The sequence below is a fragment of the Oncorhynchus mykiss genome, chromosome 26 (genome assembly GCF_013265735.2).
Source record: "Oncorhynchus mykiss isolate Arlee chromosome 26, USDA_OmykA_1.1, whole genome shotgun sequence".
NCBI lineage: Eukaryota > Metazoa > Chordata > Actinopteri > Salmoniformes > Salmonidae > Oncorhynchus > Oncorhynchus mykiss.
The window spans coordinates 50,132,092-50,153,072 of NC_048590.1; the positions used below are offsets into that span (position 1 = coordinate 50,132,092).

The 20,981-nt window shown below is 44.8% G+C and overlaps 1 protein-coding gene across 1 annotated transcript in view; it reads left to right on the forward strand.

The window, feature by feature from the left end:
* The window catches only part of LOC110506980 (leucine-rich repeat-containing protein 4C-like), a 41,778-nt gene extending 22,146 nt beyond the window's left edge, over positions 1 to 19,632 (forward strand). Inside the window, exon 2 of the mRNA XM_036964253.1 lies at positions 16,946 to 19,632. Within this exon, the coding sequence (XP_036820148.1) occupies positions 16,973 to 18,838 (1,866 nt within the window). The 5' untranslated portion in view covers positions 16,946 to 16,972 and the 3' untranslated portion in view covers positions 18,839 to 19,632. The remainder of the gene's footprint in view (positions 1 to 16,945) is intronic.
* Positions 19,633 to 20,981: the final 1,349 nt, after the last annotated feature.

Here is a 20,981-nt window from a genome sequence, read left to right on the forward strand (position 1 = left end):
GTAGCAGTCATGTGGTGGGAGTAGATCTGTGTTGCTCTGACCTGTGACTAGAATACTAACGCTTCTCCAACATTCAGACACAGAAACAGCCAGCCCAGCCCGCCCCTCCCCGCCACCCAGGGCGTACTGTCTGATCCCACTACACTCACACACACACACACACACACACACACACACACACACACACACACACACACACACACACACACACACACACACACACACACACACACACACACACACACACACACATACACACACACACACACACACACACACATGCCCCCACAGGGACAGAGACAGCCCCCCAAACACAGAGAGATCTCAGCAGATTATTTATCCCTGCAATTATCCTAATGGAGCAGCGGCATTAGGTCATATGTGGCCAGATTGAATTATCACTGTGAGCTGTGAGTCCCCCTTTATCTCAGTCTTATTCAACACTAGAACACAGAAAGAACCGACTTCCACACGGAACAATAAACCAAACACCGTAGTGCCCGTATATCTCTGTCCTTGTTCTTGTCTATTCATGTTCTGTGTTATGTCATGTTTCATGTTTTGATTGGACCCCAGGAAGAGTAGCTGCTGCGTGAGAAGCAGCTAATGGGGATCCTAATAAAGAAACATCAGCCTGTATCACAGTACAACACCAGCATACAGTGGGAGTCTCCTTTATGCAGCAACACGCGCACAACATGAGCTAATGCAGTGTGGCTGTGAACGTGCCACTTCCCAGACGTTATCTTGCCATTGATGAGGTCTGGCTGGGATGAACTTAAAGGGAAACTCCTAGTGAAGGCTACAGTGGGAAGTTGAGCTCGCTTCGTTGTGACCTTTACAGGGTTTTACCCGTTGTCTGAGTTTCTGCTGTGACCTATATCAAATGACGGCTGTTGGATTTTGCCCTCGTTGCCGTCCTCTATTTCAACGTGATTACAGATTCTGGTTTGATTGCCCTTCGTTTTAATTTCCAAAGCTAATATGCTTATGCCATCTGGGATTGGTTTAGTCTGCTTTAGGATGGGTACATGCCAGGTCTGGTCAGAGAATCAATCCGTACATTACCATCCAGTAATAAACTGATGATGTTTACCATGTGACCAACGATGGATCTCACTGCTGAGGGTGAGCCTAGTTCATGATAAGGAGCCTTATTAACCCGGTTCACAAAAGAACAAACAGATCAAAATGACTCTCATCTTACTGAGGGAATGACAATGCTTCACTTACTGTCTGGAAAAGAATGAGAGTCTTACAGTACATTTTTCATAGGTTTTTCAGCATTTTCCTTTCCTCAGAATGATCACTTGAATACAGAAAAAATAGCTAATGTTCAAATGTGCAAACGCTTCAGTCTGCTGAGCTTCAGCACGACATGTGTGGCAAAGATTTCACATTCATCTTGTTCAGTTATAAATGCTTTGCAGATCCTTCCTCCTGAACAGGTCACTGGACTAAAACGGTAGCATGCAAGCAAGTTTTTTGTGTTTCTGCCTGAGGTTAATAACTGTCTAACAGTGATGCAAGCCTTTATTTGATGTATTTCTTATTCATATTTATTTTTTTAGACTATATGTTCCATCTTTATAATTTACCCCTAACCATACTACCCCTCCCCTAATTGTAATAAACTCATTAAATATATTTTCCTTCTTTATAATTTACCCCTAACCATACTACCCCTCCCCTAATAGGAGTAAACTAATGGACAACAATACGTAGGCTTCCACTTCCAGCTTCTACATACTACAGTATATACATTTACAGGACACGGTGACCCAAGCACAGTGTTCACATTGATTTAACTAGCACACTGGTCTACACTCCGTCCTGGAGAGTTGCTGGGTGATTTAACTAGCACACTGGTCTACACTCTGATCCTGGAGGGTTGCTGGGTGATTTAACTAGCACACTGGTCTACACTCTGATCCTGGAGAGTTGCTGGGTGATTTAACTAGCACACTGGTCTACACTCCGTCCTGGAGAGTTGCTTGGTGATTTAACTAGCACACTGGTCTACACTCTGGTCCTGGAGAGTTGCTTGGTGATTTAACTAGCACACTGGTCTACACTCTGATCCTGGAGAGTTGCTGGGTGATTTAACTAGTACACTGGTCTACACTCTGATCCTGGAGAGTTGCTGGGTGATTTAACTAGCACACTGGTCTACACTCCGTCCTGGAGAGTTGCTTGGTGATTTAACTAGCACACTGGTCTACACTCTGGTCCTGGAGAGTTGCTTGGTGATTTAACTAGCACACTGGTCTACACTCTGATCCTGGAGAGTTGCTGGGTGATTTAACTAGCACACTGGTCTACACTCTGATCCTGGAGAGTTGCTGGGTGATTTAACTAGCACACTGGTCTACACTCCGGTCCTGGAGAGTTGCTGGGTGATTTAACTAGCACACTGGTCTACACTCGGTCCTGGAGAGTTGCTGGGTGATTTAACTAGCACACTGGTCTACACTCCGTCCTGGAGAGTTGCTTGGTGATTTAACTAGCACACTGGTCTACACTCTGGTCCTGGAGAGTTGCTTGGTGATTTAACTAGCACACTGGTCTACACTCTGATCCTGGAGAGTTGCTGGGTGATTTAACTAGTACACTGGTCTACACTCTGATCCTGGAGAGTTGCTGGGTGATTTAACTAGCACATTGGTCTACACTCCGTCCTGGAGAGTTGCTTGGTGATTTAACTAGCACACTGGTCTACACTCTGGTCCTGGAGAGTTGCTTGGTGATTTAACTAGCACACTGGTCTACACTCTGATCCTGGAGAGTTGCTGGGTGATTTAACTAGCACACTGGTCTACACTCTGATCCTGGAGAGTTGCTGGGTGATTTAACTAGCACACTGGTCTACACTCCGGTCCTGGAGAGTTGCTGGGTGATTTAACTAGCACACTGGTCTACACTCTGATCCTGGAGAGTTGCTGGGTGATTTAACTAGCACACTGGTCTACACTCTGATCCTGGAGAGTTGCTGGGTGATTTAACTAGCACACTGGTCTACACTCTGATCCTGGAGAGTTGCTGGGCGATTTAACTAGCACACTGGTCTACACTCCGTCCTGGAGAGTTGCTTGGTGATTTAACTAGCACACTGGTCTACACTCTGATCCTAGAGAGTTGCTGGGCGATTTAACTAGCACACTGGTCTACACTCTGATCCTGGAGGGTTGCTGGGTGATTTAACTAGCACACTGGTCTACACTCTGATCCTGGAGAGTTGCTGGGTGATTTAACTAGCACACTGGTCTACACTCTGATCCTGGAGAGTTGCTGGGTGATTTAACTAGCACACTGGTCTACACTCTGATCCTGGAGAGTTGCTGGGTGATTTAACTGGCACACTGGTCTACACTCTGGTCCTGGAGAGTTGCTGGGTGATTTAACTAGTACACTGGTCTACACTCTGGTCCTGGACAGTTGCTGGGTGATTTAACTAGCACACTGGTCTACACTCTGGTCCTGGAGAGTTGCTGGGTGTGAACCCTGTGTTTTTGTTGGTGAACATCAAGTTGAAGATTGGATATACTGTAGTTTGTTTATGATTAATCATAAAATGTGTTATAAAGTGAATGATCCTCCAATATGCTAATTTGCTGTTGTTGTTGTGCTGTAAACATCCAGCTTGATTGAGACACTCTCTTGTTCAGCGTTATAGTATGGCTCCTACATGTGTTGAACCATATTTTTTGGGGGTCACTTCATTTCACAGACGTCCTTGGCAACCATGCCATAACTTCAGCAGAGGAGGCTGGTGGGAGGAGCAATATGGAGGACAGGCTCATTGTAATGGCTGGAATGGAATCAATGGAACGGTATCAGACACATCAAACATATGGAAACCACGTTTGACTTCCATTCCATTCCAGCTATTACAATGAGCCCATCCTCCTATAGCTCCTCCCACCAGCCTCCCCCTGAACCCCAGAGAAGTGTTTTCTATTATCCTCTTGTCCTGATACCCATGTCTGTCCCTGACTGAGAGAGTGCTACTCCGACATAGCCCAGATAATGTGTTTCCCACTTCTTATAGAACAGGTTTCACACACTAAACCCCCCACAAAGATTACGTTACTCACTGTGATATTGATTTTAAAAAATGGTTTGTAGGGTGTTTTAAGGAATATTCTATAAAATGTCAATCTTGAAACAGATTACACGGTAATCCAATCCAGTTTATCCTCTTACGCGTTTAGAGAACCCACACTCTTAGTTAACCCATTAAGTTGCAATCGGCTGCAACGTTCTTGGTTGCTATCTTCGCTAGAGGGTCCCTTGTGACAGAGATCCAGGATGTCAACCCTAGCCTCAGGCCCCAACCTTATCTGTTCTTCTACAATTGGAAAAAATAGGTGCTTTTATGATGTGGATCCAACACCACTGGAAGCAACAGCAAACAAAAACGCTTAACCTAGTTCTATAATATACAACATGTGAAAATGATGTCCTTTATGATGTGAATCGACAAGCATCCACAAACAGCACTCTTAACCTAGTTCTATGAAGCATTGAGAAGCACAGAAAGGTACATTATTTGTAATTTTAATCTGTAATGTTTTAGACTGCAAGGGGAACGCGTACGGTATTTTAATCTAAAAAATGTCCCTAACAGATGCTCACGTAGTTCTCTTTAGTGAATATTCCAGACGTTCAAATGTATTTTGACATTGCAAGTTTAAAGCACCGATCCACCCTCTTACCGATGTCTATATTTAGGAGACTGGTGGGTCAGAGAGAATAAAACAGGACCAAAATGGGTATTGTAGTGCGGAGAACACAGTAACCCCGAGGCCCCTATCACAACACTGCGTGACATAAGAGCACTGCATCACTCTGAATACTACTCACTCACCGGTCCAGTTACCATGACACATCCCACACTTCCCTCCATGTCTGAGCCCATTTGAGCTTCTCCTTCATTCATTCCTTGTGAAACGAAATGCAAAACATGATTGATTTGGCACATTAGCTTTTGTATTAGCAGACCGGGTCTTGCTACATGGTAGAAACAGGGATTGTCTGATAAAGCATGTATGTCTATCATTAACATCGAGACAAGAGGACTGTGTATGTAGTGTACTTACACCTGAATGAAAATTAGACCATATTATACACTGAGTGGACAAATCATTAGGAACACCTGTTTTTTCCATGACAGACAGGTGAAAGCTCTTATTGATGTCACTTGTTAAATCCACTTCAATCAGTGTAGGTGAAGGGGAGGAGATGGATTAAAGAAGGATTTTTAAGCCTTGAGACAATTGAGCCATGGATTGTTTGTGTGTGCCATTCAGAGGGTGAAAGGTCAAGACAAAATATTTAAGTGCCTTTGAACGGGGTATGGTAGTAGGTGCCAGGTGCACCGGTTAGTGTCAAGAACTGCAACGCAGCTGGGCTTTTCACGCTCAACAGTTTCCTGTGTGTATCAAGAATAGTCAATCACCCAAAGGACATCCAGCCAACTTGACACAACCGTAGAAAGAGTCAACATGGGCCAGCATCCCTGTGGAACGCTTGGTAGAGTCCATGCCCTGATGAATTGAGGCTGTTCTGAGGGCAGAAGGGGGCCAACTAATGTTCTGTACACTCAGTGTATACACACTATGATACATGAAACTTATCTGCCTTCATGTTGGTATAAATGAGGCTAATTTGGATGTAGATTCTACTGAAGTTAGTTGGTGGTACTGAAAAGTCAGGCGATAACTGTAAGCTTTTCTGAGTGACAGACACAGTGATATTTTCACAGACTCCCACCACACATACATAATCAGATCTCCCTCATCTAGGGTGTTGTGTTCTACCCAATCCATCTAGTGTCCTGTGTTCTACCCAATCCATCTAGAGTCCTGTGTTCTACCCAATCCATCTAGAGTCCTGTGTTCTACCCAATCTATCTAGTGTCCTGTGTTCTACCCAATCCATCTAGAGTCCTGTGTTCTACCCAATCCATCCAGAGTCCTGTGTTTTACCCAATCCATCTAGAGTCCTGTGTTCTACCCAATCCATCTAGAGTCCTGTGTTCTACCCAATCCATCTAGAGTCCTGTGTTCTACCCAATCCATCTAGAGACCTGTGTTTTACCCAATCCATCTAGAGTCCTGTGTTTTACCCAATCCATCTAGAGACCTGTGTTTTACCCAATCCACCTAGAGACCTGTGTTTTACCCAATCCATCTAGAGTCCTGTGTTCTACCCAATCCATCTAGAGTCCTGTGTTCTACCCAATCCATCTAGAGACCTGTGTTTAACCCAATCCATCTAGAGTCCTGTGTTCTACCCAATCCACCTAGAGACCTGTGTTCTACCCAATCCATCTAGAGTCCTGTGTTCTACCCAATCCATCTAGAGACCTGTGTGTTACCCAATCTGTCTAGTGTCTTGTGTTGATTTTAGAAATATGTTATCCTGTATTTTAAGCCTAATCCAGAATGAGAATTACACCAAAAATGAAATCCATTGTCTGAGGATTGTGTTGCACTATCTGACATAAACCAAAAAGGGGACAGTTTGATGAAAAAGCCTCAAATGAAGGTTCAAAACACGTGATTACGCAAAACACGTCATTATTTCAATCATTGTTGGCATTGTGTACGGTCGCTAATGTGGCACATTGCTTATCTTGTTTCATGCGTCATATCAGTCTCAATCAGACAATCACATTGTATTATTCACGCATATGAGAGCTGATTGCTCCTTTTTTATGCTCTTGTGATCACAGCATCTTAAAATAGATATCTTGTATACATGTCATGATCATGAGTACATTCCGCTACTTGTCTACAGCAGGGTTCGCTAACTGAATCTAGTTGATCCCTGGTCTACAGTCTGAGATCATGTACTGACGGCCCTCGGGCTGAATCTAGTTGATCCCTGGTCTACAGTCTGAGATCATGTACTGACGGCCCTCTGGCTGAATCTAGTTGATCCCTGGTCTACGGTCTGAGATCATGTACTGACGGCCCTCGGGCTGAATCTAGTTGATCCCTGGTCTACGGTCTGAGATCATGTACTGACGGCCCTCGGGCTGAATCTAGTTGATCCCTGGTCTACGGTCTGAGATCATGTACTGACGGCCCTCTGGCTGAATCTAGTTGATCCCTGGTCTACAGTCTGAGATCATGTACTGACGGCCCTCTGGCTGAATCTAGTTGATCCCTGGTCTACGGTCTGAGATCATGTACTGACGGCCCTCGGGCTGAATCTAGTTGATCCCTGGTCTACGGTCTGAGATCATGTGCTGACGGCCCTCGAGCTGAATCTAGTTGATCCCTGGTCTACAGTCTGAGAGCATGTACTGATGGCCCTCGGGCTGAATCTAGCTGATCCCTGGTCTACAGTCTGAGATCATGTACTGTATGGTCCCTCAGTAATGTTTTGGTTTCACATTGATTACATTGCTGAACTTTTGACCTTGCTTGCTATGCCAAACAAATACTGTATGTCGGTCTGTAATTGAAATCAAGCACACAAGTGCTTGTAGACGTACACAGATGTACTGTCTCAATTTAACCAGTTTCTCACAGCAGGAAAATAATCCTGCATCAACAGGAAATAGAAGTTGTAATGTGGATTATAATTCAGGGATATTTTTGAAAAAGGTTGATACATTTTTAGTTAGGATAGATGAAGTCTGATACTTTAAAGTGGAAATTACAAACTTTAGAAGCCCTTTTTAAATCTGGAATTTGCATTTCCTGTTGCCCAGGAAAATGATCTGTGACAACACAGTGATCAAATGAAGAGAGCACCTCTCTATTAGACCATGCACTTTCAGCATCTTAAAATAGATCACCTTACTTCCCGACCTGACAAGCATTAAAAAAACACCTGTTCCTAGCTAAATGTTCAGTGTTTTTCAATTCATTATTAGAAAAATTGTAAAAACCTATCATAGTGAGTGTGAGAGATTTGTTTTCATGCACGAAAATATACATTGGATTCCAAAATGATTGGATCCCTTGGATAAAGATGATAAATATTGACAGTATGAAATAAATTATACAAATACTGAGCTACACTACATGGCCAAAAGTATGTGGATTCAACTACACCTGTTGCTGACAGTGTATAAAATCGAGCACACAGCCATGCAATCTCCATAGACAAAAAAATGTGAAGTTGAATGGCCTGTGCTGAAGAGCTCAGTGACTTTCAACGTGACACAGTCATAGGATGCCACCTTTCCAATAAGTCAGTTCAAATTTCTGCCCTGCTTGAACTACCCTGGTCAACTGTAAGTGCTGTTAATATGAAGTGGAAATGTCTAGGAGCAACAACGGCTCAGCTGTGAAGTGGTAGGCCACACAAGCTCACAGAACGGGACCGCCGTCTGTCCTGGGTTGCAACACTTACTACTGATTTCCAAACTATCTCTGGAAGCAACTTCAGCACAATAACTGTTTGTCGGGAGCAATGTTCCCTCTGATTCTTTCCAGCACTGAGCAAATTTCAGGTCTGCTGAGTGCAAACTTCTAGCTAGCATTTACTGTGAACACGGAGGCTGTCCCCGCTTTATGTTACAGTAGCCATGTAGCCATGTAGCCATGTAGCCATGTAGCCATGTGGGCTACTGTGGATACTTGATCATAATGTAGGCCTACCAGAATGGCCTAACATCAAAAACAATTGAGAAAATGAATCCCATAAAGTTTTATCATGGAAATAGCTGTTCTATCGTTCAGCCTTCAGTAGCAGCCAATGTGTTGTGTTCAATGTAGACCTACGTTCCATGAGACCCGCAAGGCTTGACATGAACCTGTTTATCAACTTGTCCTTCAGTAGCAGCAGCTTGTATGTGAGTGGGTGTGTGTAGAGTCAGTGTAAATGTATGTGCATATTATGTGTGAGTGAGAAAATGATGGAGTAAGTGTTTGTGTGTGTGTTGGAGTGACAGTATGTGTGTGAGTGTGTAGTGGAGAGAAAGAGCAGCAGACTGATGGTCAGTCTCAGTGGAGAGAAAGAGCAGCAGACTGAGGGTCCGTCTCAGTGGAGAGAAAGAGCAGCAGACTGAGGATCCGTCTCAGTGGAGAGAAAGAGCAGCAGACTGATGGTCAGTCTCAATGGAGAGAAAGAGCAGCACACTGAGGGTCAGTCTCAGTGGAGAGAAAGAGCAGCAGACTGAGGGTCAGTCTCAACTTAGGGTCATCTCTCAACATCCCTCTGCCTTCCCTTTCCTCCACTGACACTGACCACAAAGAGACACCGAGTTTCAGCTGATGGTGAGTGTGCAGGGCCCTGTGAGTGTGCAGAGCCCTGTGAGTGTGTAGGGCCCTGTGAGTGTGTAGGGCCCTGTGAGTGTGTAGGGCCCTGTGAGTGTGTAGGGCCCTGTGAGTGTGTAGGGCCCTGTGAGTGTGCATAGAGTCAGTGCAAATACTGAAATAAAATGTCAATGAAGATATAAGTTAAACTTCTGCTGTTCGATGCCAGAAACTCCTTCACAAAATAAAATACATTGTTATTCTCATACCATTATTAGAGAGAATCAGACAAATGATGCTACCCTCTGCCTATTGGCCACTTAGCTTATTCGAGCCTGTCTCAAAATGCAACACTGCTCCTTTAAGACAAAAAAAAAGCTCTTTACCTGACTCACTTTTCAAATACGTCTAGAAATGTATACATGTTGTGCTCTTGTAGGAAGCAATCACTCCCCTATTGCTGACTACAAATGATCTATAACTGGGCTAATAACTCACTAACTAGCAAAGGATATCAACGAAGTGTGCAGTTGTGGCTACATTCAGCTCTCGTGTTGATCGGGGAAAAAAAGAGCATCTACTCATGACTGCTCATGCTGTAAACACAGTCCAGTTCAAAGTAAATGGCACAGATTCATATATGGCAATGGTCTATTTGCATATAGACCTACTGCGGGTCTGATTGTTTATGCCGCGCTGGTCTGTGAAGAGTACGGGCTGAGTAGTGCGTGTCAATGTAATAGAATCCTACTCCGATACGTTCTGCCTACAACAAAATCTCTTGCATAGTTTGTTTTGTTTCGGTATGTTGCATTGAAAGTGGCTAATATTGCGTTGATTTGATCACAATTGCCACAGTAAAGGGAAATGTTGATAGTGTTAACAGGGAAAGCTCTAGAACAGTGGTCAGCAATGAGGTTTGTGCAGTAAACTATAGGCCCAAAACATTATTACCGCATATTAGCTTTGCTTGAATTGCCCTGCCAATGCATTAAATGGCCATTTAAAAATATACATATTTGGATTATATTGAAGGCTATATGATCACACCGGTAATAGATCTGTTTGTTGTATTACTTGGGAGGCACAGCTGAGTGATCATACATTCAAATAATTTGCTTTTTATTTTTTATTTCACTGGGCTGATGGTGCCTGCATCTGATGGTCAGTCTCAGTGGAGAGAAAGAGCAGCAGACTGAGGGTCAGTCTCAGTGGAGAGAGAGAGCAGCAGACTGAGGGTCCGTCTCAGTGGAGAGAAAGAGCAGCAGACTGAGGGTCAGTCTCAGTGGAGAGAAAGAGCAGCAGACTGAGGGTCAGTCTCAGTGGAGAGAAAGAGCAGCAGACTGAGGGTCAGTCTCAACTTAGGGTCATCTCTCAACATCCCTCTGCCTTCCCTTTCCTCCACTGACACTGACCACAAAGAGACACCGTGTTTCAGCTGATGGTGAAACTGGAGTCGCACCGCATTCTTTCTGCCTCATGTACAAATTCATGTTGTTCCTCTTATGAACAGAGAAAGTGAAATATTCCTTGGTGTAAAAAAATACCCAAACTGCTAAAAATAACAAGAAGGCAAGCCTATAGACTTTCCTCCTCATTCATTACTGCTGCAGTGTTTGTTGTAGCGCTGAGTGGAAATAGGAAGATCTCGCATTTCATGGCTTATAAAAGTGTTGAATACAAAGTGTTGACAGTGCTGAGTAAGAACTTAAACATGAACTCAGTCATAAAAACAGCATCTCTTTGCTGTTCTCATTGAGTCTCTCTCATGGTTTTCAACATTTTGGAATCTCACAGTATCAACTTTGCTGTAGCTTTCTTTTATGCCTGCTACGTTACTGCAGACATGGTAACCTGAGCCATCCGATTGGCCAGCGGTAGGACTATAGTGCACTTGATTTGCTCTCTGAGCCCCCCCCCGGAAGACAGAGTTTGTACCTTCAGCCCGAGACAAATGAAAAATATTGGAACACAAGGCTTTATCGTTTAGTTTTCTACAGAAATGTTTGTCAATCAACTCTAGAATGTCTAGAGTGTAGTTCAATCTTGTGCTTCTCTCTGTGGGCTGATATTTCTGTGTCTTTTAGAGGGAACTTTGCTCAGGAGCTTCATGAAATTGGTATCCATGGCTGGAGTGGTATAAAGCTCGCTGGAGCAGTGGAAACGCCTTCTCTGGAGTGATGAATCACGCCTCACCATCTAGCAGTCCGATGGACAAATCTGTGTTTGGCGGATGCCAGAAGAACACTACCTGCCCCAATGCATAGTGCCAACTGTAAAGTTTGGTGGAGGATGAATAATGGTCTGGAGCTGTTTTTCATGGATCAGGCTCCTCAGTTCCAGTGAAGGGAGGTCTTAACGCTACAGCATACAATGACTTTTTAGACTATTCTGTGCTTCCAACTTTGTGGCTACAGTTTGGGCAAGGCCCTTTCCTGTTTCAGCATGACAATACCCTCATGCATAACATGAGATCCATACAGAAATTTACCAAGTACCAGGACATTTTAGCCAACAACCTGGTTGCCTCTGCCAGGAGGCTGAAACTTGGCCGCAAGTGGATCTTCCAGCAAGACAATAACCCCAAGCACACATCGACATTTTATTTTGGCACTTACCTGTATATTATTACCCAACAGAAACGATTCTGAGTCAATGCTTTTGTCACCAATCATGTTTTTTCATAGGCTTTCCTCCCTGCAATCAGCCATTTAAAGCGACGAGGCTGCTATGCAGAGTGGTTGTGGCGTAATGCCGGCTTGACAAAACGAACCCCTGCCTGATTCCGTCTGACATGCAGTTAACCAAACACCACAGCATCAACATAACAACCGACATTGTTACCCAACAGAAACGATTCTGCGTCAATGCTTTTGTCACTATTTGTGTTTTTCCATAGGCCTCCTTCCCTGCAATCAGCCATTTAAAACGACGAGGCTGCTATGCATGGTGGTTGTAGCGTAATGCCGGCTTGACAAAACGAACCCCTGCTAGGCCGTGGCCTGATTCCGTCTGACGCCCCCAGTGGAAGTGTCTCTTGGCGGGCTTCTCACACCGCTCTGGAGTGGCATCTCTGCTGGTGCTAACCACTTTCACAGGGGCATATTTAGAGATTCATTTCCCACTGATTAAATCACCCACTCGGCCACGCTGGAAAACGCATTTCCACATCGCTTCACAATTTTCACCGTTTAGAAAACACCTGTCAAAACAGAGTCGTTTTCTATGCCTCCGGGTCCCTCTGAAAGAGACGATTGCTGATATGACTTGAGTTAGAGAAGCTGAGGAGAGATGAGAACGTTAAAGGGCCTTGAAAAACCTTGTTCACTTTTATATTTGACATAACGAGCATCGCTCGTGTATTGTGAGTAGAAACATGTTTGGTATGTGCTAATATATTTCACTCTACATCTCTATCTATTATATTACACATTTTACTCTCTCATGGTAAATGATGCTGTTATATCAGGAGAATATTAGACATAGTTTCTTATGGTGAAAAACAGTGCATTCGGAAACTATTCAGACCCCTTGACTTTTTCCACATTTTGTTACCTTACAGACTTATCTTAAAATGGATAAAATATTTTTTTTCCTCATCAATCTAAACACAATACCCATAATGACATAGCAAAAACAGTTTAGACATTTTTGCTAATTTAATTTATAAAGAAAACCGAAATGTTAAATTTACATAAGTATTCAGACCCTGTACGCAGTATGTTGTTGAAGCACCTTTGGCAGCGATTACAACCTTGATACTTCTTGGGTATGACGCTACAAGCTTGACACACCTGTATTTGGGGAGCTTCTCCCATTCTCTGCAGATCCTCTCATGCTCTGTCAGGTTGGATGGGGAGTGTTGCTGAACAGCTTTTTTCAGGTCTCTCCAGAGATGTTTGATCGGGTTCACGTTCGGGCTCTGGCTGGGCCACTCAAGGACATTCAGAGACTCGTCCCTAAGCCACTCCTGCATTGTCTTGACTGTGTGCTTAGGGTCGTTATCTCGAACCTTCGCCCATGTCTGAGGTCCTGAGTGCTCTGGATCAGGTTTTCTTCAAGGGTCTCTATGTACTTTGCTCCGTTCATCTTTGCCTCGATCCTGAATACTCTCCCAGTCCCTGCCTCTGAAAAATATTCCCACAGCATGATGCTGCCAGCACCGTGCTTCACCGTAGGGATGGTGCCAGGTTTCTTCCAGATGTGAGGCTTGGGATTCAGGGCAAAGAGTACAATCTTGGTTTCATCAGACCAGATCATCTTGTTTCTCAGAACTAAGCCATGAGGTCGAAGGAATTGTCCCTAGAGCTTCGAGACAGGATCGTGTCGAGGCACAGATCTGTAGAAGGGTACCAAAATGTTTTTGCAGCATTGAAGGTTCCAAATAATACAGTGGCCTCCATCATTCATAAATGATCAGAGTGAGAGTTGGGTTTTTGGTCACCTCCCTGACTAAGGCCCCTCTTCCACAATTGCTCAGTTTGGCCAGGCGGCCAGACTCTTCTAGGAAGAGTCTTGGTGGTTCCAAACTTCTTCCATTTCTGAATGATGGAGGCCACTGTGTTATTTGGGACCTTCAATGCTGCAAAAATATTTTGGTACCCTTCTACAGATCTGTGTCTCGACACAATCCTGTCTCGAAGCTCTATGGACAATTCCTTCGACCTCATGGCTTAGTTCTTGCTCTGACGTGCACTGCCAACTATGGGACCTTATATAGACAGACATGTGTGCCTTTGCAAATCATGTCCAATCAATTCAATTTCGCACAGATGGACTCCAATCAAGTTATAAAAACATCTTAGGGATGATCAATGGAAACAGGATGCACCCGAGCTCGATTTTGAGTCTCATAGTTAAGAGTTTGAATACTTATATTATATATGAATACTTATATTATATATGAATACTTATATTATATATGAATACTTATATGAATACTTATATTATATATGAATACTTATATTATATATGAATACTTATATTATATATGAATACTTATATTATGTATGAATACTTACATTATATATGAATATTTATGTGAATACTTACAAGGAATTTCTGTTATTTTATTTGCAAAAATGTCTTAAAACCTGTTTTTGCATTGTTGTTTAGGGTGTTGTGTTTAGATTGAGGAGGAAAAAATGTAATATAATCCATTTTAGAATAAGGCTGTAACGTAACAAAATGTGCAAAAAGGAAAGGGGTCTGAATACTTTCTGAATGCACCGTTTGTTGTTCTATCAGAGTAATATTAGACATTGTTTCAACACCAGTACCATCTCTGTTGTTGACTTATTTCTAAGCTGGTAGACACGTCCTCCTCTAAAAACACTTATTGTGAGAAGTGAAATTCATCTACAGTGCCTTGCGAAAGTATTCGGCCCCCTTGAACTTTGCGACCTTTTGCCACATTTCAGGCTTCAAACATAAAGATATAAAACTGTATTTTTTTGTGAAGAATCAACAACAAGTGGGACACAATCATGAAGTGGAACGACATTTATTGGATATTTCAAACTTTTTTAACAAATCAAAAACTGAAAAATTGGGCGTGCAAAATGATTCAGCCCCTTTACTTTCAGTGCAGCAAACTCTCTCCAGAAGTTCAGTGAGGATCTCTGAATGATCCAATGTTGACCTAAATGACTAATGATGATAAATACAATCCACCTGTGTGTAATCAAGTCTCCGTGTGAATGCACCTGCACTCTGATAGTCTCAGAGGTCCGTTAAAAGCACAGAGAGCATCATGAAGAACAAGGAACACACCAGGCAGGTCCGAGATACTGTTGTGAAGAAGTTTAAAGCCGGATTTGGATACAAACAGATTTCCCAAGCTTTAAACATCCCAAGGAGCACTGTGCAAGCGATAATATTGAAATGGAAGGAGTATCAGACCACTGCAAATCTACCAAGACCTGGCCGTCCCTCTAAACTTTCAGCTCATACAAGGAGAAGACTGATCAGAGATGCAGCCAAGAGGCCCATGATCACTCCGGATGAACTGCAGAGATCTACAGCTGAGGTGGGAGACTCTGTCCATAGGACAACAATCAGTCGTATATTGCACAAATCTGGCCTTTATGGAAGACTGGCAAGAAGAAAGCCATTTCTTAAAGATATCCATAAAAAGTGTTGTTTAAAGTTTGCCACAAGCCACCTGGGAGACACACCAAACATGTGGAAGAAGGTGCTCTGGTCAGATGAAACCAAAATTGAACTTTTTGGCAACAATGCAAAACGTTATGTTTGGCGTAAAAGCAACACAGCTCATCACCCTGAACACATCATCCCCACTGTCAAACATGGTGGTGGCAGCATCATGGTTTGGGCCTGCTTTTCTTCAGCAGGGACAGGGAAGATGGTTAAAATTGATGGGTGATGGATGGAGCCAAATACAGGACCATTCTGGAAGAAAACCTGATGGAGTCTGCAAAAGACCTGAGACTGGGACGGAGATTTGTCTTCCAACAAGACAATGATCCAAAACATAAAGCAAAATCTACAATGGAATGGTTCAAAAATAAACATATCCAGGTGTTAGAATGGCCAAGTCAAAGTCCAGACCTGAATCCAATCGAGAATATGTGGAAAGAACTGAAAACTGCTGTTCACAAATGCTCTCCATCCAACCTCACTGAGCTCGAGCTGTTTTGCAAGGAGGAATGGGAAAAAATGTCAGTCTCTCGATGTGAAAAACTGATAGAGACATACCCCAAGCGACTTACAGCTGTAATCGCAGCAAAAGGTGGCGCTACAAAGTATTAACTTAAGGGGGCTGAATAATTTTGCATGCCCAATTTTTCAGTTTTTGATTTGTTAAAAAAGTTTGAAATATCCAATAAATGTCGTTCCACTTCATGATTGTGTCCCACTTGTTGTTGATTCTTCACAAAAAAATACAGTTTTATATCTTTATGTTTGAAGCCTGAAATGTGGCAAAAGGTCGCAAAGTTCAAGGGGGCGAATACTTTCGCAAGGCACTGTACGTTTTGAGACTGAAAAAACAGTCCTTTTTGTGACCAGTTTGTTACAGCACTTTGTGACAAATCAATTTATGAAATTAAGTATACAACAAGAGAAATCGACTGGCTGGTTTTATTGTAGATTTTTTTTAACCTTTATTTAACTAGGCAAGTCAGTTAAGAACAAATTCTTATTTTCAATGAGGGCCTAGGAACAGTGGGTTAACTGCCTTGTTCAGGGGCAGAACGACAGATTTGTACCTTGTCAGCTCAGGGTTTGAACTTACGACCTCCCGGTCACTAGTCCAACGCTCTAACCACTAGGCTACCCTGCCGCCCCAAATGTACAGATGAATAATTAACTTCCCGGGTTAGGACCTAAATGACAACGATTTGTATTTATTTATTGATGAGAGAGTAAAGTTCATATGGGGAGTCCTGTTCTGGGGAGTCCTGACATCTCTAATGCTCCACAGATGGACAGTGTTTATGATGACTATCTAGGATGAGTGAACATCCATCCATCCCCAATGATAAGGCAACTACATTTCACCACCTCTCTTCCTCATGTAGGTCATTATCCCAGGCATGTGCATTGAGCACAGACAGTATGGTGTCCCTTCAATAGATTTTATACACATAAAAAGAAGTGGCATTACCCATAATTACCTTCTGTTCTGCATCTAGTTTTCTTTGCTTGTCTTATATTGTTCCACTGCCTAATCTGTTGTACTTTTCTCTCTTCTCTTTACAATATTTCAGAGAGGACCACCAGCCACTGAACTATGAATGCTGATCACAATGATCTCCTCCCTCCAGCGCCAGACAATGAGAGATCCTAGGCTGAGGGGGGCTCGGTCCTATCCCCTCTTCGTGCTACTGTTGGCCCTCCAGATCCTGGCGGTGGCCGGCCTGGTGCGTGCCCAGACCTGCCCCTCTGTCTGCTCCTGCAGCAACCAGTTCAGCAAGGTGATCTGTACCCGCCGGAGCCTGCGCGATGTCCCCGACGGCATCTCAACCAACACACGTTACCTGAACCTGCAGGACAACCTCATCCAGGTGATCAAGGTGGACAGCTTCAAGCATCTACGGCACCTGGAAATCCTGCAGCTGAGCAAGAACCACATCCGCAACATCGAGATTGGCGCCTTCAACGGCCTGGCCAGTCTCAACACCCTGGAGCTGTTCGACAACCGTCTCACCACCATCCCCAATGGGGCCTTCGAGTACCTCTCGAAGCTCAAGGAGCTGTGGCTGAGGAACAACCCCATTGAGAGCATCCCGTCGTACGCCTTCAACCGGGTCCCCTCGCTGCGAAGACTGGACCTTGGAGAGCTCAAGCGGCTCTCCTACATCTCAGATGGAGCCTTCCAGGACCTCAGCAACCTGCGCTACCTAAACCTGGGCATGTGCAACCTCAAGGAGATCCCCAACATCCTACCCTTGGTCAGGCTGGAGGAGCTAGAGATGTCAGGGAACCAAATCTCTGTCATAGGGCCTGGCTCTTTCGCAGGGCTGGCGAACTTGCAGAAGTTGTGGATGATGCACGCTCAGATCCAGACCATCGAGAGGAACTCCTTTGACGACCTCCAGTCCCTGGTGGAGCTCAACCTGGCCCACAACAACCTCACCCTGCTGCCCCATGACTTGTTCACCCCCCTGCACCGCCTGGAGAGAGTCCATCTGCACCATAACCCCTGGAACTGTAACTGTGACATCCTGTGGCTTAGCTGGTGGCTGAAGGAGACAGTGCCTGCCAACACCAGCTGCTGTGCCCGCTGCCACACCCCAGCCAACTACAGGGGTCGCTACATCGGCGAGCTAGAGCACAGCTACTTCCAGTGCGATGTGCCTGTCATCGTGGAGCCGCCGGCGGACCGCAACGTCACAGAGGGCATGGCGGCTGAGCTCAAGTGCAGAACGAGCTCGTTGACCTCGGTCAGCTGGCTCACCCCCAACGGGTCTCTGGTGACCCACGGGGCGTACAAGGTGCGCCTGGCCGTCCTCAACGACGGGACGTTGAACTTCACCACCGTCACCATGCAGGACACGGGGACTTACACCTGCATGGTGAGCAACACGGCGGGCAACATCTCTGCCTCTGCCGTGCTCAACGTCACCTCGGTGGAGAACAGCGGCGTCACCTACTTCACCACAGTCACCGTGGAGACCACAGAGACAGTCGACGACAGCCAGACTCCTGCTCTTCCACCGATTGGCTGGGTATCATCTTCGACCACCAGGGGGCCTCCAGTCCAGACCAGGACCACAGAGCGGACCTACACCGTCTCTGTTCTGGACCTGGACGGGGAGGGGGACCGCGGCTTGGAGGAGGTGATGAAGACCACCAAGATCATCATCGGCTGCTTTGTGGCCATCACGCTCATGGCCGCCGTCTTGCTGGTCATTTTCTACAAGATGAGGAAGCAGAACCACCAGCAGGACCCTGATGGCCCCGCCTCCTCCATGGAGGTCATCACAGTGGAGGAGGAGCTCGCCGGTGTCGCTGCAATGGAGACCCACTTACACCTGCCCCAATTGGAGCATTACAACCATTACAATACTTACAGGAGCACCTACCACCACTCCCACACACAGGAACCTTTACTGATTCAAGCCAGCTCAAAAGACAATGTGCAAGAGACCCAAATTTGATTGAGATTCATTAGGAATCCGATATCAGCTATCTCATACAGGAAGTATCATGGACAGAATGGTAAGGATTAGTGTGGGAATGACTTGACACACTTGACTGATGATGTTAACGATCAAATGGATCAACATCTTTCAAAATGGGTGTTCTATTTGAAAAAGTGTCTTTACAAAACAGAAATTATTTATTTAAAAAATATATGTCTAGTGGCTAAATCAAGAAAAAACAAATCTGAATGAGCTTTTTAGCTCCAATTTTTATTTCACCTCTGTGTGATGTTGGGGGAAGAATGGTTCACTGCAAACTCATCTACTCAAATGAATTCTCTACATTCAAACCATGTTCGGACCGTTTCCAAATAAGAGTGCAGCAACAGAATAGATTAACACAGCTTCCATTTGACGATAGGGCCATTTCAGATGAAAATATAATACTGCCTTGTTTGAGAATTTTTATCAAAATGTTTGAAGGTCATTATAATATCCCAGATGCCCTGGTGTTTCCTTATTCCTTTGGATATATTCACAGCCCTCGAATATTATCACAGCTACATTACATAAAACTGATGAAGAGGGAGGATCGTCGTATTACACTGTACCCTTCCTGTCACTCAAATTAGATGAGATACAGATGTCCCCATGACTTGGCGGTTAATGAAATGAGCAGTGAGGCCAACATGCCTCGGGAACCAGACGGCCAAATGACTGAACATGCATTTTCCCGGCTCCTAATCAACAACTATACATCCTTCACTTAAATTAAGATGAAGGTCTTCCTCCCTCCCTCCCTCCCTCCCTCCCTCCCTCCCTCCCTCCCTCCCATCACACTCTCGCTCTCTTCTCTCTCTCCCTCCTCTCACGCTGTATCTCTTTCACTCTATCTACACTCTATCACTCTCCCCCTCCTACCCCCCCTCTCTCTTTTCTCACCTCTCTCTCTCTCTCTCTCTCTCGCTCTCATTCTTCCAACCCCTCTCCTTCACCTCTCATCCTACTCTCCCTCCCCCTTTCTCCTTCCTCTCTTACATTCTCCTCTCTCTTCTCCTCTCTCTCTCTTTCTCTGGCACATTCGTCTCTCCTCTCGACATATCTCATTTGTCTCTCTTTAGACATGGGGGGAATGGCAGTGCAGCAGAAGATGTGGGAGAGTGAAGGGGAGGCTCCACGGCCCTACAGTAATGTGTTAATGATCTAGATCAGCAGCACTGTCGCGTTACCTTGGTATCACCCTAGGGTCACAGACGCTCGTGGGCTGATAGCCCGTCTGTTAGCGCAGATAAAGCTCGCATGTAATTCAGTGTGACCCTGGTCGGCCAACACAGGAGGCTAACCGTCTGTACTGTCAGTCTGTAGTAAACAGGGAGGTGTAATTGCTCATTGAACTGCATCAGCAGTCCATTGGTAGGCTTCTAGATGAGCTAGAGGAGAAGTTGATCCAGCAAGCAGCTTGAAAACTCCAACCCGTATCCCTTTACACAGCAGCTAATGGAGGAGCTAGTCTTCTGATTTCTGAGAGGCTCCTACTCTGATCTTCTCGGCCATGTTTGTCAGGGAAAAAACACAACCCAAGGCCTTTTGGTGGCACCACTCTCATCGTCCATTTATCACAACACCGCCTTGTCTTTTCTCTACTCTGTTTACACGGCGCATTTCATTTGGTAGTTGAGTGAAGGAGGGAGGAAGGGAGGGAATGAGGAAAGGAGGGAGGGGTTTTGGCCCACGATGGCCGTGGGGGCAGATATTGAAGATGTGACGCAATAGCAGTGAAGAACAGATAAGGAATGAGGAGCGCAGAAATAGCCGACGGACAGTCGCCATGGAAACACGGACCTTGTGCGGAGCGTGAGGAGGAGCAGATATGCCAGGGCTGTTGTCCCGGAGCTAACAACTGCCGCTTAACTTTACAATAGAATTCCCCCCAAAATCCACTGTTAGATTGCAGGCTAAAGTGCCTGGGTGAATTACAGGGGCAGGGAGTTATGCTGCAGTTGTATCCACTAAGTTAACACAACTGTGTTTGACGGAGGGAATGTTTGGTACGACAGGCAGCACTTTACCAGAGTGGCTACTTAGGGGACACACTTGGTTTTGCATCATAGCAGGGCACAGCCAGCTGTCATTAGCTGACATACAGTAAGCGGCCACG